This window comes from Idiotropiscis lumnitzeri, chromosome 13, assembly GCF_059441095.1.
Source record: "Idiotropiscis lumnitzeri isolate Australia: NSW breed Sydney's pygmy pipehorse chromosome 13, RoL_Ilum_1.0, whole genome shotgun sequence".
Taxonomy (NCBI): Eukaryota; Metazoa; Chordata; class Actinopteri; order Syngnathiformes; family Syngnathidae; genus Idiotropiscis; species Idiotropiscis lumnitzeri.
Genome location: NC_142403.1, coordinates 15,247,016 through 15,270,449, shown reverse-complemented (window position 1 = coordinate 15,270,449; position 23,434 = coordinate 15,247,016). Strand labels below are relative to the sequence as shown.

The 23,434-nt window shown below is 39.8% G+C and overlaps 1 protein-coding gene across 4 annotated transcripts; it reads right to left on the bottom strand.

Moving 5' to 3' along the window:
* Window positions 1-127: 127 nt before the first annotated feature.
* Window positions 128-18,928, bottom strand: bcl6aa (BCL6 transcription repressor aa). Of its 4 annotated transcripts, none has more exons than XM_088312841.1 (9): window positions 18,710-18,928; window positions 6,995-7,166; window positions 6,425-6,646; window positions 5,015-5,962; window positions 4,210-4,388; window positions 3,847-4,014; window positions 3,322-3,452; window positions 3,023-3,160; window positions 128-2,497 (listed from the first exon to the last, which is right to left on the bottom strand). In XM_088312841.1, exons 1-9 carry the CDS (start codon window positions 18,735-18,737, stop codon window positions 2,354-2,356), a joined length of 2,130 nt encoding a protein of 709 aa, XP_088168967.1. In that variant the 5' UTR covers window positions 18,738-18,928; the 3' UTR covers window positions 128-2,353. The 4 variants fall into 4 exon arrangements, with proteins under 4 accessions (XP_088168967.1, XP_088168968.1, XP_088168966.1 ...); XM_088312842.1 differs by having other exon boundaries at window positions 6,995-7,163; XM_088312840.1 differs by lacking the exon at window positions 18,710-18,928 and adding an exon at window positions 8,564-8,607 and having other exon boundaries at window positions 6,995-7,163.
* Window positions 18,929-23,434: the final 4,506 nt, after the last annotated feature.

Below are 23,434 nucleotides of genomic sequence, written 5' to 3'. Positions count from 1 at the left end.
TAAAATAGGTATTAAATTAGTTTTTTTTTTTAGGACTACACTGGTGAAAAAAAATGATGAATCTGAATCTTATGAGACTAAAGACGATAGTTGTGAGGAAAAAAAATAATTGCTCCACTCGTGTTCATACATAGAAATCAAATACCTTTATTTTACATTCATACATCAAAAGGACGTTGTACAATAGTTGTTCAATTCCGTTAAAAAAAAAAAAAATCCCAATACAGAAAGATTTACAGTGGTGCATTTTGCATGTTATTAAGGTTGTTGACAAGCATCGAAAAAATACACACATTCACACGCACACGCAAGGAGGGGTGGAGTGGGGTTGTAAGGGGGGGGGTGGGTTGTACCTTAACAGAGCTGAAATTGCGTTGCCGTGGAGAAAAGGCACATTGAATCCACAGTGTATATATGTACAAAGTGACAACTACACAACTGCACGTCGGGAGCTATAACAATGACCAAAAAACTCGAAACCTTCACTTATGAAAAAACAAAATCCAATAACAACCCCAAAAAAGAGAGAAGAAAAACACCTATACAAAGACATCAAAATGTAATTAAACATCAAAGACGATTGGCTCCGCCCGCAGAGAACAATCCCACAGATATGTATAAATACACAATATATGTCACAATATTTATAATCGTACCCCTCAAGTGAGTGGCTCATGCATAAGCAGTTGTCGGACAAAATCGATTGTTCTTTTTTTGGGGGTATTTTTTTTTTTTTTAAACTCATTTCACAGCGGTGCTTAAAAATAAAGACAACTCCAGTTTTATTTTATTATTTTTTTTAAATATGTTACCACCCGTCAGTCAATGTTTCCAGAAAAGTAATTTCTCTGATATAAAATACTGTATTTTTATTTTTTTTGTAATCTTCTCCTTAAAAATGGTCTTTTATACATTCCATCCTTCGACAAAATAAAGCTTTATACACCCACTTTCGAAGCTTAGAAACACACATACACATTAGATCGATCTGTACGTATAGAAACCATAAAGTGACTATGTTCACATGTAGTGGAAACCCGTTTTTTTTTTTCGTTGGTTCGCGTAATAACGCGTTTTTGATTTGTCACAGTGTGGCACTAGCGTCTGGAATGATTGTACACGTCAAAGGGGTCAGGGAGCAAGATGGTCATCGATCATATTGTTTTGGGCCCTAGTGGACGTCTCGAGAACTGCTACGAAGATTTGAAATTTTGAAAATTAGCAAGCTACTAGAATGGCATGCTAAACAGATTTTTTTTTTTGGCTTGTGTTGCGATCACAAGTACTGCTCATGTATAAAATTTTACCTTCTAGCTGACCTGTGTTCTGTGCAAGCATTAAAAAAAAAAAAAAAAACTATCTGAAACTGACATTTTAATTCCTCCAGTAAACAGTGTGTCACTAATATTTTGTATTACGCCGGTCAACAAATTTTTGACGTATTTTTTAAATCAGGTATTTGACTAAATTTTTCTAGATTCTTTTTTTGCACTGTTTTCAAATCTGCCCTCTTCTTTTTCTCTAGCGCATCAGATTTTCATAATAGTAATAACCTAAGTGCAATATTATATATATTATGCAATATCATCCATATTTATGAATTAAAGGTTAAGTTAATTTTTTTTCTTCTGAAATGTCCGCTAGAAATTACAGCGCTTGGTCAAATCCGTATGGTCCAAGTTTTTATAGGTCAAACTTTTAAACAAAACTTGAATATATTTAAAGAATTGATGTGCTACGGGGGAGTTAAAAAAAATAATGAAATTAGCATTAAAAGTACAGTATGTTTTGGGACATACAAGAAAATGCATTGTTTGACCCATGTTAAAATCTTGACTAAGACGCTGAACATAACATTTTTGAATGTGATTTAAATAAAACTGCTACTTCGGTTAACTGCACAAAAAAAAAAAAAGTGGAAATTTGTTGCAACGGAATAAATTCAATAAAGCAATAATATTTTTGACTTGTGTAGCGCTCTCGAGAACTAATGTGCAAAATTTCAAAACGCACAGACCCAACAAAAAAAACATTGGACTAGTTTTGACTAGTCTGTGAACACAGGCTACACTTTTGAATGACAGCGAGTCAACGCAAAATTTGCTATCACTATCAAAATTGTAGAACGTGACAACATTTTTGGCCCATGTGGAGATCTCGACTACCGACAAATTAAATCTAAAAACCGCAACCTGGTTTTGCGCACAAATAACATCGGAAACTGCCATTTCATTTTAGTCCAACGAACACAGTGTGGCCACAAGCGTTTTTGGCTGATTGTACACGTCAAAGGAGCTGTTGGGGTGCGGGGGGGGGGGGGGGGCTCAAACTGTCCACCGTGGCGTTGTCCATTTCAACAAGCCTTGGTGAGGTCTGTGGGCATGGTGTCGGTGGAAATGCGGTACTGGATTTTGGTGTTGGTGATGGCGCCGTGCTTCTGCCGCAAGTGAAGACGCAGCTGACTCTTGTGGCGGAAGTGCAAGTTGCATTTCTCACACTACAGGGAGGAAAAAGTCACTTCACAAGATGAACACTAGCTAAGAGGAAAATATTACAATATACGCTACTCAGAAAGATTTTGCGATTATTGGGCTCTGGGGTCAAATTTTAAGCTTAACTTAATTTGGTTTTCTCTAAGCTTTTAAAAGTCCAATTATTAAAGGGGAAGTCAACCCCCCAAAAGATATTTGCAATAAAATGTTCCATGTGCCTTCACTCGCTCAAACGTGGCATTCTGATTAATATTGCGTTTGTAAAATACAAATTAAGCAGCAAAATCCGCCCCTTTTTAGCCATCTTGGGGGGGCGGCCATTTTGTCACTTGTTTCTACTCAAAATGTCAACACAGTTGCTCCGGTAACAACCAATCATGACTCACTTGTTTTCTGAAGCTGATCCATGATTGGTCGTTACCTGAGCAACTGCGATGTCATTTTCAGTCGACCCCAAGTCCCCCCTTGCCATTTTCCATCAATGAGCTTCAAGTCAAAATGTATAGTAAGAAAAATAAACGGTGACTTACGTGGTAGGGCTTCTCGCCCGTATGAATGCGCAGGTGGCTCTTAAGGGTCTGCAGGTGGCGGAAGCGCGTCCCGCAGATCTCGCAGGGGTACGGCTTCTCGCCCGTGTGGATTAGCACGTGCGCTCGGAGGTGGGCAACCTGCCGGGATCATCAGGGGTTAGAGTTAGAAGTCAGGGTTTCAAGCCAGTGTTGAAGTTTGTGGTAGAGTTTCAGTTCAGTGTTGGAGTTTAGTTTACAGGACCCCAAAAGTTTTATTTTAGGTACGTGAGTGAAGGAAAAAAAAACAACAACAAACTGACCTGTACGAAGCGAGCGCCGCATGTCTCACATTTGTATGGCTTCTCTCCTGAGTGGATGCGAGTGTGAGTCTTGAGGTTGGCTGGTCGGTTAAACTGAGCACCACAAATGTTGCAGCGATACGGCTTCTCGCCTGGAAACGCAACAACAATAACAGGTGGTGAGCTGAAAAAAGACGACAAAAAACAGGGACTGTGTTCTGAATCATTCCCGAAACACTACATGAGATACTTTCCTGATTAAAATATACTTTACAAGTTGAGTGGACTTTTTTTTTTTTAATCAAAATGATTTGGTGAAACGCAATAATTTGTTTACAATTTTTTTTAGAGGTTTTTCACAGTAATGAAAATAATTTTTTTTTTAGCAAGAAACAAAGTGGACCCACAATTTGGTTTAGTGGGCCTAATCCGGCCCCCATGCCTTATGTTTGACACCTGCGATATAGCGGATAACCTATTATAGGGATAGGGAGCGATTGAGAACACAGCCAGGAAGGCGAAGCGAAGGACGGCTCGTGGGCGCACCCGTGTGGACGGTCTTGTGGCTGGCGAGGTTGCCCTTGTACCGGAAGGCGGCCTGGCATCGGTCGCACTTGTAGGGCTTGTCGCTGTGGACTTGCAGCGCGTGCTGCTTCAGAGCTTCCTCCTCGGCGAACCTGGAGTCACACTCGTTGCAGAAGAAGGTGCCGTTTTCTGTTCGGAAGGGGGGCGCAGATAAACCACAAGTTTGGAAACAAAAAATTAAGAATTGATCTTGTGATGACACAGCGCACATCAGTGGGAATGAGCTTCGTACAGAAATCCAAACCCGAGACAAACTTATTCGAAAAGTCGACCGAGCAATAAACTGGAGTGCATCAATAAAACGGACTGAGCGCCCAAACTTACCACAACTGGAATCGGAGTACTCCGAGTGCATTTCGGCCATGTCCTCGCCTAGCCGCGACCGGGACGGGCAGACCTCAGAGTGCTGTGGTGACTGGGTGCCGCACGACGAGCAGTTGAGGCGATTCAAGAACCGTGTTGGGTGCTGGCCCTCTGCGTTTCTCAGAGAACCATCCAGCGCACTTGAGAGCAAATATACGGACATCAGTGTCAAAACAACCAAACATCCAATTTTTTTCCGGTGTCTCATCCGGCGGTTGGCACTGCTAAGTATTCTTAAAAAGGTTTCTCTGCCAATAACCGCCCGGCCTCAATTTCCTTCAAAAAGTTTAAAAAAAAAAAAAAAAGAGTCAATGTCGTAAGATAGTTTTACAGAGAAGATTGCGAGACTGCTCACCTTTCTAGTAGAGAAACAAACATGCGACCGTTTGAGACCATAACGGTTTTAAGTACAAAGTAAATGGTGTCTGAAACCCGTTAAAGTTAAATTGAAGCAGCGGGATTCTTCCTGGCTGTTCAACAACAAATAGTCAATTAAAATTTAGCGGAATACCACGCCAACGACAACTGAGAATCTACACAGACGTGAGTCAAAAAAGAAATCTTAAAACTTTGAATCACTTAAAACAAAAAAAAACAAGGTCTTATGATTTTATCAACTTTTGAATCCTTTATAGTTCAAAATAAATGAAGAGTGTGGATTGTTCGAATTTTAGAAGGAAATAGAGAAGCCCGAAAACCACCAAAGTAGAATTGAACAAACTGGACTCTTTGTGTTCCAACGAGTTACGCCGGCGCTTTTCCTCACCTGCTGATGAGGTTGTTGAGTCGGCTGGTCTGAGGCATGGGATGCTCCTCTCCGCTCTTCCTTGTGCTTTGCGCCTCCAAGTTCTCCGAGTCCCCCGGGTGGAGGTACGGCTGCAGGCCGACACGCTGAGGCGAGCACAGCCCGGGGTTCCGCAGGCCGGCCTCGTCCTCCCTGGCACTCTGGTTGAGCACGATGTATTTGTACTTCTTCCAGTTGCGCGCTTTGGGGTCCTGAGTTCCTGCCCCCACCTGCTGCGCTCCGGAGGCAGCCTGCGAGAGTCCGGCGTTCTTGCTACTGCTGGACTCTGTTGGGGAGTTGGGCTGGCAGTCTGACTTGAGGGGGCTCTGTGGGCTACTCATGAGACTCTTGCGCCCAGCGGAGGAGATCCCAAGTGGGTAGTGATGATGGATCAGGTCCTCGTCAGCTGCCGGGGCATGCTCTTTGTCTTTGTGGTGGTCCAGGGTCAAGACAGGGTAGACGCGCTTCCTCCCGCCAAGGCCAAGCGGTAGCCCGAGCCCTTCATGGTTTTCCTTTTTCACGTCGTCCTCTCGCCCCAACTCCCTGGGGGCGAAGTTTGCCGTGTGTAGGACGGCGGAGGAGCCCACCGCCCGGGCGTACTCAACCCGGCTGACGGCGGCAGCATCATGCGGGTGCTTGTGGTGGATCCCGCTCCGTGACAGGTCGCTGAATGCGTTCTTGGCATCCGTCAGCTTGCAGAGAGGGAACGGGAACCCTGGCATGGGGAATTGCCCGTAGAGATGGTAGTTTCCAGGTGTGCTGACGCCGTTGAGCATACTGGAGCTGTACGCTGGCCGCACATCCCTGAAGGGGGCCACGCGGCCGTGCAAAGCGTCAACCATGTCGTGAGGGCGGTATGCGTGGACGTCCTGGGACAGAACAAGCGGGCTCACCAGGAATTCATCCCTGGGAAGTTTACCAGTCGGATCGCTGCAGGAGAAGAGACAACGTCAACTTCTTACACTGTAAAGGCGCGGTAGTCCCTCGCTTATTTATGGTTCACTTTGCACAAATTAATTGAAAAATCACAAAGTGATACCACAAGAGGCCACAAGAGGGCATTAAGTCAATATCTGGAAATTCAAAGTACTTCACTTTGGGAGACTGGAGCACTCAGCTCCACACAGAAAGAGCCCAAAAAGTCTGGTGCAATGAGCTTCGTTAACCTCCTTTAGAATCATCATCACACACACACACACCCTTACAGAACCCCTATTTGTTTGTATTCCTGAGAAGGAGTAGGAACCCAATCGGGATCTTGTCCCTTGATCAATAACTGACTGGAAAGCACCAGGAGTAACCCAAGTGGAAAGGCCCTGAAAAACGGGTTTTTAACGTGGCCACTTGCTGGAACCGAATCCAAGCCCCTTCCTGCAGTGATGTTTCACCAACCTGGATTTGATGAAGCGGTGGCAGGTGTCCACCACGTGATCCATCTGCAGGTAGACGGCAGTGTTCATGATGGCCATGATCAGACTCTCCCTGAGCGCTAGCCTGGAGGTGTACATGAACTCCAGCAGGATGGCAAAGCCCTCCGGGTCCACTTTGGGGTCCAGGCTGATGGCGTTGAGGTTGCACTTGTGCGAGTCGGTGAAGATGGTGTAGAAGAGCCCGCTGTGTGGAAACAAAGACAAAAAGTCAGAGCCATCCTTTCGTGATTGTCTTGGCATGGATTTCAGCTTTTTTGCTCTATGCTTTTGGTCCTGATCTTGGAACTGGCATTTTAAATTTTCTTTTATGGTGTTAGATGATGGTGTCTGACGATACAGCTCTGCAAATAAAGCGAAGCAGCCGTTTGAAAACGTCTCATCTGTTCAGCTCCTGTTGAGCTGAAGGACAGCTACAACCTCTCTGGATGGACTCTACTACTTTTATTATCTTGCTGAAGAACCCGCCGCCCCCCTTTCCCCCCTCACACCAAACCCCCGGGGCCTAAATGAAGAAATAAAGTTTTATATGCACCTGCAAGCCATGAGGACGGTCTTGTGTGCCCGGAACTGCTGCCTGCAGACCAGGATGGTAACATCAGTGAGGATGTCCCGACTCCGGAGGCGGTTCAAGTTGAGCAGGACGTCGCTGGCGTGACGCGTGAACTGGATGCAGCTGTCGGCCAAGCAAGACATCCTGCCGACTTCTTGAGGGTGGGGGTGGGGGGGTCACGAAAAAAAGCACAATATTATGCTTCAGTTGCATCCGATTCTTGATAAAACTTAATTGTGAAGGCGCACTTTGCATTTCACCCGAATGCCACAAGAGGGCGCAATTTAGCCGACTACAACGCCGGTTTGGGACATTTAAATTTTGACACCCTCCCTTTTTTTTCCCCATCCGAACCGCAGCTTTGAGGGAAACGCGGGTTGACAAGAAGAGGACAACAAATTATTTAAATGAATTAGAATAAAGGGGGGGGGGCTGCTCAGCATCCAAACCACTGGGTTGTGCATGGCAGTACGTGCGTGATAAAGCTATGCAATAAATAAACTTGTTTAAAACAATTTTAAAATGACAAATAACATTTTTAAACACGCGCAGACATAAGAATACCGCAACACTTTACATTTGATAAATAAAACGCAACTTTCAAAACGCATTATTTTTTTTTTATTCAAGCAAGTACAAGAGCCCCTTTGTAAGCGTTTTGTAAGTGGAAAAACTGATTTTTAACTTTTTATTTTTAAGAAAAACATGCTCAAGTGATTTTTTTGTCACATGTTGAACTTGGACTACATATCCCCCCCATGCACATTTCCACATTCAAATTATTGTACTTTACTGTACTTCATTAATTTACTGTAATTTCTGCACAAATTTTCCCCACCATGCATACTTGGTTGCAAGCTCAATCTCTACGCGTGGAAACACTCGCATAACAACGCTCTATATTTTATTTAAAAAAAAAAAAAAAACATGCAACGTGCACATGCAACCCCACTTCGCACACTTGGCGCAAACGCAAAGAGACAAGTTGACAAGTCCACTTCGGAAACACACGCACGACACAACACCATTATGCACATTTACGCAACATTGTCACATTAACTGCTCGCATCTCAACATTAAAATCATAGCAAATACATCATATAATTTGACAAAACAAACAAACAAAACATCCCGAGTCAAAGTTGGTGCTGTGTGACAACCGGGAGCACCGGGGGGGGGGGCGGCTCTGGTCCTCGCTGCAGCCGTCTGACGCGCGCCTTTTCTCGGCTGCAGAGGACCAGGGGTTTAGTGGTGGAAGGGTGACAGGGAAGCTTTTGCGGAGGAGAACCGCGGGAAGAGACAGAGTGAAAGGAGAATGGGAAGATGTGATGAGGCGGTGAAAGGGAAGAGAAGGTTCTGGCTTCACGGTTGTCTGACAGCCGGCGAGCCGCCGCCGCCGCCGCACAAGTACGCACACATAACAAATGAACACTCCAAAAACGGTGACATTAGCGACACAACAAGTTGGTCGCTAAATAATTACAAGCAAAGATGGAGAGGAGGAGGAGAGGGATAATGCAAAAAAAAAAAAAAGAAAATTTAAAAAATCACCTGGTAGCGCTTTCCTAGAAACTTCTTGCATCACCACTTCTAAGAAGCCCAGTTCTAAGAATCAGACCAGCTCAATTCTCGGAATTTGAGCCCGGGACCGTACCAACGTCTACGGCCAGGGGGTAGAGGCCGCTCGTCCCCCACCGGCTTCGATTCTCCATTCTCTAACCCTTCTCTTGCACATTCCCACATTAAATAAATTCCTACGTCTCCCTAAAACAACAAACTAACATATAAATGGCTTTAAAACGTCTATTTTGTGGTAAAATAACCAAAGCGGGACAAGCACGGTAGCCCGGACTCCCCCCGCAAACTTGGTGGAGTCCAAAGTGTGCCAACGTCACAGGTCTCTAAGCCCCGCCTCTCCACGGAGCTTCTGAGAAGTGGCTCGTTGGAGTCGTCACGTAGAAGCGAGAGAGTCCACTTAAGGAGCTTGAACGCGCCATCACCGGCGGGGGGGTTCGTGGACAGCACATTTGACTCTTCATTTTCAACTTGTATTCGTTCTAAGATGCTTGGTTAGTGGCGGTTGTGCTTAGTGTCAAACTCGGTGCATGTTTTCGTCGTGGACAAGAGATGAGGGAAGTGGCGTACTTGTTGCTTGTCCGTGAACGCGTCATCGGTCACAAAAACTGAGGCAGTGAAAACGGAACTTTAAAGTTGGGAGGCGTTTGTAAATCCAGGAAAAAAGCCATTTTTTTTAATTGAGAGAGTAAATGTGACTTAAAATGAGTTATAGTCGTGGCAATGGAGTAGAGATTCAATATTAACATTTTTTGAAGTATGTGAGAATTATGAGAGCTTATTTTAGTTCTGTATTTAAAAAGATTTATATCGATAGTCGTGTTTAAGTTTTCATCAATGTAATAGTAAAATGCATTTTCTTCCCATGGATATTTATTCTTATCAGACCAAGTTTCTCATATGTTCTGTATTGTAATGATTGTTAATATTTAATTTTATTGTAATTTTGTAGCATTGCATTTGTGTCCAATACTTTGTCATGTGATAAGTTTGTTAAACTTGTTATTTTATTTAGTCTTGTCTGGTTCATTGATTTTATTTTGTTCATATTTTTTCTGTGTGATTTTGATTTTAGAATAGAATTTGATATTTGGATATTTTTTTCAGTTTAATCTTGATTTTTAGAATAGAATTTGATATTTGGAACTTTCAGTTTTTTGTGTTGGGATTGGGGTTATTTGGTGTTGGTGTTATTTTAAATATTTTTTCATTTGATGTAATTTTAAAAACAGTTATTTTTCTTGTATTTTGATTTATTTTTTCTTCTGGAGATTTCTATTCATTTATCCTTGTATTATTTTTTTTAATGGTTCCATTAATTGCTTCCCTTGCACTTCTGCCATATACTTTATATTGTCTAATATTTTGTAATATAGTTGTTTATATTATTTTGAGTTTTATTATAATAATTTAAGTTATATTTTTCACTTTTAGTGTTTTATTTTGATTTCATGTTTATTTGGAATGTATTTTATTCAAATTCTTTATTATCTGCCTTTTATTTATTGTACTTTAAATTGTTTATTTAATAGTAAAACTATATGTAGATTTTTATAATTTAAATATCTATACATTTTAAAGTAATTTTATTTATTGTATTTCAACTTTTTTTTACATTTAACTGCCTTTTAATGTGCTAAAAATATTTAAATTTCGAGTTTATTTTAACATTGTTTTTCTTGAGTTTTAAAAAGATCCTCTTATTTCTATTGACCCTAAAGCACACTGAATTGGCTTGTGCGAGAGAAAAATGACGGGCCGCAACAAGCACATCTTTTTGAGGACGCGCTGTTTCTCACAAGATTTTTTTCATTAAAAGCAAAACAACAACAAAAAAACATTGAGCTTGTTTGTGTTTGTAGCTTAAAAGCAAACGATAAGCATCAAGGCCAAGTTGTTGAGCGACACTAACGCTTCACGTGTAGAAAGTGGCCGCTGACTCACTGTGGAAAGTTTGCTTGTGGTTATTCCAAAGTAGGGATTCCCCGTCCTTGTCGACTCCCTGGCACAGAAGCGACAATTACTACACTGAGAAGCCACAAAAATGATGTTACTTTGTTTTAAAAATACATCGCTTGATCCCGTAATCCACATCAACAAGACACTACATTGGGATAGGACATTGGAGTCGCTGGGATCACGTGTGGGCTAACTCCATTTGCTGGGCCGTGTGGAACTACCAATGAGGAGTAAAAATATTAGACTTGTTGACTATGTTTGAACGTACTCATGGGTACGTTTAAATGTACTTGCCTCCTAAAACGCACTGCCCAGGCAGCAAAAGACTCCATCAGGAGGAACGTGTTCAAGGTCAAGCTAATCACCTGACTTTAACCCAATAGAGCACGCATTGAAGGAAGAACCTTAACAGAAACTAAAACGAACCGAAAGAGGCTGCAGCCTGGAAGAGAATTTTAAATCAAGAATGCAAGAGTCTGGTGAAGTCAATAGGTCACAGGATTGATGTCGTTATTGCAATTAAGGGTTATGCCAACAAATATGAAATCTTCATCTCTTTGTTGATTTTATGTCCGTTCTAATACTTTTGCGCAAACAAACTATGTCTTGAGTTGTTTAACACACCTAGAAGTAAACTGAACTCTGAACCTTTCTGATATTTAACGTCCTTGAATCTGAAACCCAAATATCTTCATTATGCAACAATACAAAGCAATTGTCCTTGCCATATTTATTGAATTTCCACTTTTAAACGTGTTTTCATATCAGGATTTTCTTAAACATTTCTTTTTTAAAAATATAATTCCCATATTTAGTTGTTAATGATTTCTAAAGTCATTTGATTTTAAAATGTTTATACGCTGTATTAAGATTTCCAAATATTTATTTGTATAAAACATTTATATTGAATTTTTTTTTGCATTTGTTCTTTCTCTTTAAACAATTTTACATTTTATTCAGTGAAACTATTTCTCTTGGGAAAGATCGGGGCACAAAATAACTAGTAAATTCTATCAATAATGTATACTGTGAATGCTTTTATTTTATTGCATCAATTGTATTTATTTTAGCATCATTTTTGTAAAGTTTTTGTCTAGTTAGTTATTTTATTTATTATTTTCTATATTCTAATTAAAAATATTTTAAATGTAATTTACTTCTCAGTTTGAGTTATTGAAAAAAGGAAACATGGTCAATTACATTTTTGGTAAATCAGAAAAATATTATATTTAATTATATAATTAAAAAATATTTTTTTGTGGTTGATGCAACATTTATTTTACTATGATAATTTTCTTGCCCCCTTTTATTTTCCATTTATATATATATATATATATATATATATATTTTTACTTTATTTATTTATTTATTTTACACATGTTCAGCCTTGAAAACGACCAATTGACTTTCTTTGACCAGACGAAAGATCTCGATCGGTAGTCGCCGTTCAACGGACGTGAGGACCACTGCGCCGCTCATTAAGCACCCACGTGACGTGACCCAAATTAACGCCGCCCGCAGTTTCCCTTTTGTCTTTTAACCCTTTTGTATCGTGACGCTCGCCGCCGTAATGCATCTGACATTGCACCCTCCCACCCCCCCTTGAGGAACGCCGGAGCATCCGCCCATCTCCATCCGCTGTTACCCCCCCCCCCAAAAAAAAATCACTGCAGGTGTAAACAAACCGCTAGGGAGGCGGCTAAAAAAAAATCAAATCATTAAGAGTGCAAACAAAGAGCAGCGTCAACTTTATTTCCATCCACTCGGGGGATGTTGGAGGCGCTGCTTTCCCGGCATGCTGATGCATAATGCACCGCAAGTGTGGCGGCACGTGAGGGATATTCATTCGCTCAAGGATGACGACTCGGTAGCGCTCTCTCGCCAAAATTAAAGGGAAAACTTATTTCAAGGGACTTTGTTTGCTGCAAACGGATAAAAACAGAGAAACAAACTACCTCGCATGGTGAGAGCAGATGTACAAAAATGATTTGTATTTTAGAAACAAAAAACAAAATGTTAGTGTCAGTGTTGTTGTTTGCGCTATTCTTGTTCTTGTATGCCTGTTCATCGTCTTAAATGTTAATCGCGGCTGATTGTTAACTGGAAATATGAAAACTACAAAACAAAGTACCTGAGAAGGCAGGAAAACATCATTGACTTTAAGGGAAAAAAAGTCAAACAAAAACATTTGGGTTTTGGTGGTGGTGTTCTGTAAACCGGTGACAATAACCCAAAAGAATTTCCTTCAGAAGGAAAATATTTTTTCAAAAATCTGTGTTTTGGATAAAAAGAAAAAAAAAACGAAATAATTGGGCATCAGTGTTGTTGTTTGCACTCTTTCTCTGTAGCGCACCGTCAAACCACTTTCAAGTTATGTTTGCTGTTGTGGTTTTTAGCTTGGAAAAGAATAGAAAAAAAAACTATTAAAAAAAAAAACTACCTCAGAAGACGGAAAAACAAAAGGACCGTTTTTTTGTGTTTCAGATAAAAAGAAAAAGAAAAAATGTCAAGCAACAGTGTTGTTTTCTTTTGTGCCACTTCCTGGCGGTGCACAGATTAAGTAGCATACTGGCCGTTGAATACGAACGCCGAATCAGAACTTTCCCATTTGAGTCAGAATGCATCGGAGGATTATGTTTGGATGGTGCGTCCTTTCTCCCAGTTTCTGTCTGGCGCACATGTTTAAAAGCTACGAATACGTCACATATAAGTGGATGCCCTGAAGTACAGTAGTTATGGGAATATCTGGCTAGCTAACCGTGCTGTTAACGATGTCCTAGCAAGGGGGAATATTTATTTGCCCGGCTAACGCCTCGGCTGTTGGCCGGGGAACACCGTGCTAGCAAAAAAAAAGCCATCAGAAAAAAAAAAAAAAAAGCTAGCTTGGATCGCTAGATCTACGAGTCGAACTAGAGTAGCGCTAGCTTAGAGGCTAGTAGCAACGTGGACGGATTTAAAATGGGGTCAAAGAGAAAAACATTTGTTCTGCTGTTGGCCAGTGTACTTATAGTTTAAATCAAATTATTTGAAATGAAAAAGTTTAATCCTTCGCTTTGATACTTTGGAATGAGACAAGTGAATATGACTTTGTAACATTTTGAACAAACGTACAAATAGCAAATGCATTTTCTTGGTGCCAGCCCGAGCTCTAGTTGTACCGTTTGAAATCCGACTTTTAACGCAACAAGACGGGCAACGTACGTGCGAGTTGTTGAACGTACACTTTTTGTCACTTCTTTTGACTCTTCCCGTACTCACCGTATTTCTGATCCTACACATTTTGGATGACAGCAGAATCGGGGTGTGCGATTTATACAAAAGGTGTCGGGTAGCTTTCGACATAACAGGCCAGCAGATGTGAGGTGATCAGCTTCACCTGCTTGCTTGCTATTTCCTTTCACACAGAAGTTGACGCTGACGCTAACACTAACACTACACGGGAGGCTAATTAGATGATGGCAACCTCTAGTGTGACGTACATCGATGGAAAAAGTCACGGAACAATGACAGTTGCTTTCAACGCAACAAAGCCAGATTGCGTTTAAACTTCAAGACGGCGCTCCCATCTGTGTTAGGACACAGATGCTATCGAAAAGTCCAGCGTGACTTTTTAAAATTTTTTTTTTATTTATCTTTTTTTTTTTTTTTTGCGCGCGGACGGCGGGTGACAAAGGCCCGAGGCCCGGAGGTTGCCTCACTTGCAAAGTGCTTCACTTTTGTCTGAGGTTTTCGCAGCAAAATTGTGCCGACTTGAGGGTTCATTGTCAGCAGAGTTTTTTTTTTTTTTTTTTTTTTTTTGTTCTGAGCGGCATGATGCAACAAGGCTGTAACACCCAAACACATATGGAGATGTTAGCGCTGTTAGCGACACAGCTACTCCTCCTCCTCCTCCTTGTCTTTCTTCTTCTTTTCAAACTCTTTTTTTTTTCTTCTTATTGTTAACTTTCACTTAAAAAAAAAAAAAAGCCCAGGCAGACCACCACAATTATGATCCTAATCACCGTCATTTGTGTTGCATTCGGTTGCACTTGAACTATCACCTTACATATAGTTCATATTTATAAAAGAGTGCTGGAAATAAAGGAGAAAAACAAAACAAAAACCTCTGAGCATTTTTTGGGGGGTATTATTTTTTTTTTTTTTACTTTTTACAAAATTTACCCCCCCCCCCCCCCCCCCAAAAAAAACTGCTGCCTGATAAAAATAGTTCGGGAATAAAATATCACGGCACTTCCCCCTTTGAGTAGGTAGGAAGCAGCAAAAATATTCAAAATATTTTTTTTTTAGCTCAATTCAACACGATAGCAAAAGCTACACAATTAAAATTTTTAAAAATAAATCAATTATCTCAAGAATAAAAATAAGAATAGACATTAAATCACACGGTACCATGGGCATTCAAATTTTTCAAAAAGTTAAATCATAAAAAAAATGTACACACGTTTCAGTAGATGATGCATATACACTATTTTAAATTTTTTTTTTCATTAATTTATTAATTTATCTAAAAACATAAATTGAACATGTACATATAAAAAAAGAATAATTCAATAAAATGAATCCCAAAAATAAGACTGTAGTTAGCCTATTGGCTATGCGGTGGATGTTATGTTCTTCTGTATTCATTTTCTTGATTTTTAAAAATGTATAATATTTTGGAAACGTTTGGTAGGAAATAGGAATGAAAGTAAAAGCAAAACAAAAACACACTAATACATAAAAATAATAATTAAAAAAAATCATTCAAATCTGATTGTGCACGTGTGCACTTGACTGCATATCATCTATCAACACCCTTGTTTTCTTTCCTTACCACTGATGACAACTGAATGAGAATTAATTGCGAGTGAAAATGATTTCTGTATATTTTCTTGTCAGTTTACCCACACAGAAATTCCCCGATGCCACATGAAAGCTTTTCTGCGTGCCCGCAGGCGGCCCACACAGTTTTTTGTTTTGTTTATTTATTTATATATATATATATTTTTTTTTTTACCAAAGTACCGTACGTGCAGCTATGACTCTAAATCATACGTGCAACTTATTCACACTCATTCATCTATATCAATTTTATTGCTTTCTATCAACTTTTTTTAATAACTTTAAACAGGCAAGGTTAGAGAAGGGTGTGTTTTTTTTTTGGACTGCTTGGCTCTTGTTCCAATTTTCGGGAAAACAAAAGCATGTGGAATCAAGTATTCTTGTGCTAGGCAGAAACGTGGCCTGCAAAGTTGGAATTTTCCACACGGTGAGCCTCCTCGCTCGGTCGGTCAGGATGCCACCTGCAGCATAACTCTTTCGAAAGGTAAACAAGTACCTCTTATTTCTTTGCCAGTGAAAATAAAACCCTGCCCACTTTCACCAGTCTTCCTCATATCATGGTTGCATGCCAGGAAAAAAAAAAAACTCAACCAAACTTCAAAGTATTTACTGCAAAGAGAAACCATCTACACAGAAAATTTTAGCACTCTCAACTGTTGTTCAACTTTGATAGTAGTCATATTCAAATACAAAAGCCCTATCGACAAAACTAACAAACTAGCAGACGAATTAACTAACTGATAAACCAATGAATGAACAAACGTACAGAGAGAATAACTCATTAAAACAATCAAACAACCCCTAACTAACTAACCAACCAACTAACTAACTAACTAACTAACTAACTAACTAACTAACTGACTAACTGACTGACTGACTGACTGACTGACTGACTGACTGACTGACTAACAAATACATTGGCTAAATAACAAAAGAATAAAATGAACTAGCACACACACTAATGAACAAGCCTACTAACAAATTAAATAACTAACGACCTCCGTGTACTGACACCCCCCTCATGGTAATCCAGTCGAGTTGATCCAGCCCGGGCCATATTCTCCACAAATAACCAAAATCTGACCATCGCAATACATTGGGGATTTTCTTAATTGATTATTTTTTTTAAACAAACTCCCAAATTCTTCAAAAACTGCTTAGAGACACTAACTATATATTAGTTTAAGTTGTAATATCACCATTCACCAGTAGATGGCAGATGCCACTTAGTTGTGCTTGCACAAGGTTTTATACTACCTTATACTACAACATGAGTAGGCGTTATAATTATTTGCTAATTTGGAATGAAATGCAGGACAAAAATAGTACCGCGATAATATTGATATTTTAAATATTTTAAATGAGTTGATTTGTGTGGGAATAAACATGCACAAAATGAGTTTGCCATTTAATGTTAATTTGCTGTTGAGCGGGTTTTATGCCTTCCTAGAATGATTTTTTTTACGTACAAGAGCCTTTTGCACTGGCAAAAAGCCCCCAAAAAAACGTTCTAATCAAGCACGCAACTCAACGTCAGGTCACGGTGTGTGTCATCAATGAAACGGTAATGTTGTCTCTGTACATGTGCCTTCATTATCATAACAGCGCATTGTCATTGCAGAAGGAATTATTGTCCAGTATATTACTAGATTTCAATCCCACGCGGGCATGCCAAGCGGGATTGACCAGGATCAACTCAATCCCTAAACCACGCTCCACCGATATGGAGATGATGCGTGCATATGTCCAGTTGACATGATGAATTATCGAATGCAGCAAATCTCAAAGTGCGATACGCGTACCACTAGCCTGCTATCTGCTGCTACTTATTTAAGTACACTTTTTTTTTTAAACATTTCTGTATTCAAGAAGTGACGTTCAAATTGTGCATAGTGTAACATTGAATTAAATTTTTTTTTTTTAAATACATTAGGGTAGTTTTTTTAAGTACAGATGTATTTAACGTTAAAGTTCAATACACTTGCATTTAATCTTTAAAAAGTGTTTATTATTAAAACATGATGAATTTATTTAGTTTCAGGTGCAATATATTTTAATTTAATAATTTAAGTCTTTTTTTTTTAAATTTCTATATTTAAGCGCAGTGTTAATGTTTGAGATATGCATAATTTCCAATAATATTAAATGTACTTTTTAGGAATTTAAACGAGGGAGTTTTATTATGTTGTGAAATGTTATTTTAGACAAATCAGCACTTCTCATTTCTCAGGTGTCAGTTGTGCAAACGCTTTGCATGATGCTTAAGGCTTACTTATGGCACTATCATGAATTTTACCTTGATACATTTCTGTTGTTATGATCATTTTGCTTGTTCAAGTTCATGCAGTTCTCTGAATTTTAGCAACACAGATTAGTTAGTGCGTTAAAGCTAACTGGCTAGGAAACAATCAATTTTATTTTTTTTAATTAACGAACAAATCGACCAACAAGAACAACCGACTAAAAACTGACTCAGAGTAGGTAGTTGGTTAGTTGGTCAGTCGAGCTGTCTAATGGCCCATTCGTTGCCAATTTGGCTAAATTAGTTAGTTGGTTATTTAACACCAACGAGCTAAAACTATCACATGAATCAAATAATCAAACAACCTAACAAACCAACGGACTAACCAACCAATTAACTAAAAAAAACAGACTGTACAACTGATAGACCCACTAACAAGCTAACTGACAGACTATGTTGGTCAGTCAATCCTGACAGCCATTTGGTTGGCTAGTTAGCTAGTTAGTTAGCTAGTCAGTGAGTTAACAAAGTTAGTTTGCTAACTAACTAACTAACTAACTAACTAACTAACTAATAACTAACTAACAAATGGCCAAAGTTGGTTCACCAACCAACCAAATAACGGCAGATTGACATATTGTTCGTTTGTTTGTAAGTTAGTTAACCTGACAGACGAACAAGCCAACCAAACCCCCACCCCTAAAAAAAAAAAACACACCAACTATCCAATTAAATCAATTTTAAAAATGTCTGACCCACCGACTAACCGATTCACGGACAAACAAATTAAGATAGTTGGTTAGCTCGTCAGTTGGTTGTCTCGTCCACTTAATATTTAATTGGTCTGGTTAAACCAAATAACCAATGGCCTGGTTAACCAGTTTATTGTTTCGTTTATTAACTACAATGAACTAAAAAATGAACAAAACACCCCCCAAAAAATCAAGCCAGTTAACTTAAAAAAAAAAAAAAAGTCTGGCTGACTGACCAACCAACTAACAAGGTTAGTCAGGTTGCTGAGGTGGTCACTTGATCGTGCAGTCTGCTTGTTAGGTAGTTCATTGGTTGGTCGCTAATTGATGAACCAGAAGACATCTCACCTTTTTTCCTCTGGAGGGAGTGAGGCATGCTGGGAAGAATAGTCTTCAATCTTGAATGAATCCACCTGTTGATAGTAGGAACCTTAACTTGACTTCACGTAAATGTGGAGACGTGAGAAGGAAGTCCTCCAGAGAGATGGCGGGATACAAAAATTCTCTTGGTAAAGTCCGAGCTAGAGATTGTAGTGCTCACTTGCTTGGCTTTCCCGTAAATGTTACAAGCTCTGATTTTTTTTTTTTTTTGGGGGGCGGGGGAGGGGCAGAAAAGAGATTAAAGTAATCCCACTTGTTCTACATATAATTCATTGGAAAGAAGAAGTCTCCAATCCCATTAGGACACACACAGACTAGCTGTGCCTTTAGCATGGCGAGCGAGCGAACGTCCAGAGATGATGAGCCATCTGCCAGAGAGACACATTGTTTGATAAACACAGCTTTTATACAACAAACATTTGAGTGCATTAATCTAGCTAAACTCAGCTCAATCTGGGGAAGCAGATATTGCTCTTTATAACTTGTCCGCAGCGGGGGGAAGGGAAGGAGTGGTATCGCGTTATTACATCACGCCAGATGTCACAACTTCAACCTGGCAAGGTCGCACCCACAAAAACGGAATTGGAATGACAATTGAGAGAAGCACACATCGCCAATGTTGAAAAAATAAATAAATACAAATTTGCAGGACTGGCGTATCTCGCGAAGGTGACTGGTTAATTGGTTTGTTGTCTGTTTGCGTATTTGCTACTTCGGTCTGTCTGAGAATAATTGGCCAACTGATGGACGCATTTGGTTGGTCTGCGGATCAGCTGATTGGCCAGCCCATTTCTCAGTTAGTTGATTCATTGGCTAGTTAGGTTAAGTTAGCTAACGGTAATGAACAAATGCTAACAAACCAATTTACTAACTAACTCGCGGACAATAACATGCTGACATTTGGTCGGCAACGTAACGTGATTGAACCGTCAATCCGTCAGAACAATGCGAGCAACAAGCGCAAACTAACATTAACATCACCGTTTAACACAATGTGGTTGACACCTGATTTTGGAATGATGATACTGCCTGTGCGTATAATCTCACCCAAAGAGAAGACGGGGACATTAGAGAGAATGCTAGCATCCAGCAAGGGATAATCTGATGGATGAGTGGACTAATATGGGGCCAATCCCGTTTTAAGACAAATTAGTCCAACACATTTCCATCACTGTGGAGAGCCTAACCAAGCTGAGCCCTCGGGGGACGCTGGCGGGAAAATTCACTGTCAGATCCCTGGTCATCCCGGGATAAACGTGGTGGATTAAAACCTTTTTCCATGGTTGGGACACACACTTGAAGGCCAATGACAGGTCAGGAAAACTTGGTTTTCCCACCTACAGTAATTTAGAGAGTACATTTCCCATTCTGCAAAGAGAACAAATTTACAAAAATGCTGACTCTACCTGTGTTAGCTTTTTACAAGGAACCAATCATTTTTTTTTTTTCACAAAACAGCAACAAGAGGCGGCAGGGGTTCAAAAAAATATATATATTTACACAGATGCCATCTATCAATACGAGGAAAAATGGGATCAAAAAGACCTTCTCATGAGGACACTACGACAAAATCTATGCATCACCCCCCTTTTACTCCGTTTGAGGCTTACATGAATGACCTTAATCATCAGGCGGGGTATTTGGCTTTTATTGGCCGAGTGCAGCAGCGCCACTGGCAGGCATAAAAAAAAAAAAAAAAACTCAAGCGGGAGGGCAAGGTCGGTTGTCCCGACGTAATCCATATCATCCCGTTACACAGACGACGCGCGGCCGCCCGCTAGCTTGCTAGCTAGCCTGCCGCATTTTTTTTTTATGTTGATAATGATGGCGGGATTACGCTGTCATCCGATGTCGTTTCAAAGGAACGAAAAAGAGGAGGACTCTTTCAAAGAAGGATCAAATGGATGATGCTTCATGTTGTGAGGTCAGGGAGGTTTGATGTATTTATTTACGCCCTCGTGTGAGAGACTCGTCATTAGCGTAGCAGGGTGGCGCAATGATGTGGTCAGGGGACGGCTCCAGAATTTTTTTCTCTCCCGGGGCAAGACTTATACAGAGGGAGAAAATAATTTATAAATATAGTTTAGATTACAGCTGAATGTAAACTACGGTCCGCGGGCCACATGTGGCCCTTTAAACGTTCTAATCCGGCCCGCCGAATTTGAAAAAAATTAAATGAATAAACCTTGTTGATGTTTTATTTTCTAAATACTGTGTTTTTTATTGTGATAATGCTTTGGTTCCCTTTCATTTGAAATTAAATGTATTTATTTTCTCCATCCATTTGCCACTGGTGCGGCCCCTCTGTCAAATTTTAGAGCCCGTTGTGGCCCGCCAATCAAAATGTTTGCCCACCCCTGGTTTAGAATATCAAATAAAATGCTGAAGGGGCTTAATTGATGCTACAAATATTTCTTATGGTAATTTTAAAGCCCCTTAGAAATGTTACATGGTTTTTCAAAGAATTTTGAAATATTTCTGCAAATTTGAGTGACTTGCAGGACAGTTTTGGTCGAACTATAAAAGATTTTAACACATCAATCCAGTGATAAATTTGGCCCATCTTTAATGAAAATTTGGAAACCTAACACAAATGTTTTAATCACGCTCGAGCGATGTATTTTTTTTTTCTACGAAAATGTTGAAAAGAAATTCCTCACTGAAAAAGTGTCGCATTTTCAAACATGTCTGAATGTTTTTGTCACGCCACATCAACTCAACCGATTTCAGGGCAACAATGACAAAACTGAGCGCTTTGAAGGTTTGCAGCATGACACTCCCACATACACGTTTTGCTAACGCGCTAGCTCTGGGCGGGGATTGTTTGATTTACATGCTCAAACACAAGAATTAGAATTCATTAGCGCAATCTGGGGTCTCCATCAAGACGCCGACTTGTTTGATGAGTGGCTTTGGGACATTGTTTTTTTTTTTTTTTTTTTTTGTTACAGCCTGCCTGCTGCCTACTTTTGTTGGCTCCTTATTTGGCGTGACTCGCCCGCTAACGTGGCTGCTGTGCTTGCAGACTAATCTTCGCTATCTACACTCTTAATTAAGGCGGCGTATGGGCTTCCCAGACACGCTTGTTGTTCCGGCCTGCTATAAAAGTCTTGTTTTTCTCGGCCTGCCACCGTTCTCTGCAAATCAACACCCCAAAAAAAATACACTAAAATCCTCTTGTGACTCAGATATGAGTCAGAACTGACCTGTCACTAGGTCACGCCCCCTAAAAACACTGACTGACTGACCAATAAGGAAACAGCAAAGACCAGCGGTCTCTCACTTTCCTGAGAGATGAATTACATTTTTTTTTACCAATATTTTTCTGCCTCGAACTATTTTTTTGATCTGTTTCAAAAAGTCAAAGTGAACCCAGATAAATGCGGGCTCTGGATAAAAAAATGTGGCTCTGAATAAAGTTATAAGTCTGTCCTCATCGTCATTTGAATCCCCAAATCCCAAGATAAGTACTTTTTATTAGCAAGAAAATAAAATACTAAGGTTATGCAAGTTGCTATCCAGATAATGTCCGGTGTAAAAAAAAAAAAAAAAATTGCCCCCAAATCATAATAACTGGTTGGAGCAAGCCAACCAGGTCCTGGAGTAGAAAAGCGGCCACAGACCATCAAACTACCACCACCATGTTTGGCTGTTGGAATGATGCTCTTTTTTTAAATGCTATGTTACATTTTCGTCAGATGAGTCCAAATCTTGTACAATATATAGATATTTTTGGATTTACGTCAACACGTGCATGGAAAACATGTCAAGGTTCAGTTTCATTTGAATCAAGTGGAGAGTCGAATCGCCCACACCTCTGATTCCTGGAGATTGGTGATTTGGCGGAAGCGAGCGCGCGTTATGTTGTGCAGGGTTTGAAATTTGAGCGTTCGATCAGACGTTGAAAGAGGAAGCGAGCAGTGCAGCTGCTGTCTTCTGAGTTTAAGGTTTACTCATCTCGGCGGGGGGGATGTGGTGTGTGTGGGCAGCGTTACAACATGCGAGTCAAACAGGATATCCGACCTGGAACAAATTGAAATGTTAGCGTAATCTCTCTGCCAATGTCATCGACTATTGACAAATAAACACTTATCACTCAGATAGACCTTTACAAAATGATGTCCTGTGTATTTCCTGGGTGGCAAAACTTCACATCACTAAAAAAAAAAAACCTTCTCGGTCATTTAACCAAGGGATAGTGTCAGTCGAAATAATGTTATGTGAGGTCCGATGCTTGAAAGTGAGATTTAATGCCTGTGGTAATTTCCACTTCAGCAGGTTAAATTGAATAAAAAATAGAAATATTATGTCGGAAATATGGAAAAATTTAAGTTATTTTTTTAAATATGCCTCTTTGTTTTCACGCCTGGTTGATTATTTTTCCTCTGCATTTTTTTCATAATAGTCCATTTTTTCGAGTGGCTTTTGTCATGTTCATGTTTTACGTTGATTGCTCTATACCCAGTCTGGCTTTCTTTCCATTTCTCTATAATAATCCTTGTTTTTTTTCTCACTTTCGCTTGACATAGAATGTTATATATTGTTGTTCAAGATTATTCCAAATTAAATAATAAAATAAAAATAATTTTAACTCACTGCTACCTAATCAATATGAAATGGAAATGTGCTTTAAAAAAAAATATATATATAAAATGAAAAAATATATATATAGAGATCAAATTAAATATATAT

Bases quoted from the DNA above. Each gene is read 5' to 3' on its own strand.
- bcl6aa (XM_088312839.1), bottom strand. From the start codon at position 8,594: ATGCAAGAAGTTTCTAGGAAAGCGCTACCAG. The intron at 6,647-6,994 runs GTGCATATAAAA...GTTTCCACACAG, and splicing joins ACCGTCCTCATGGCTTGCAG to CGGGCTCTTCTACACCATCT. The intron at 3,161-3,321 runs GTCAGTTTGTTG...TGATCCCGGCAG, and splicing joins GCGGCGCTCGCTTCGTACAG to GTTGCCCACCTCCGAGCGCA.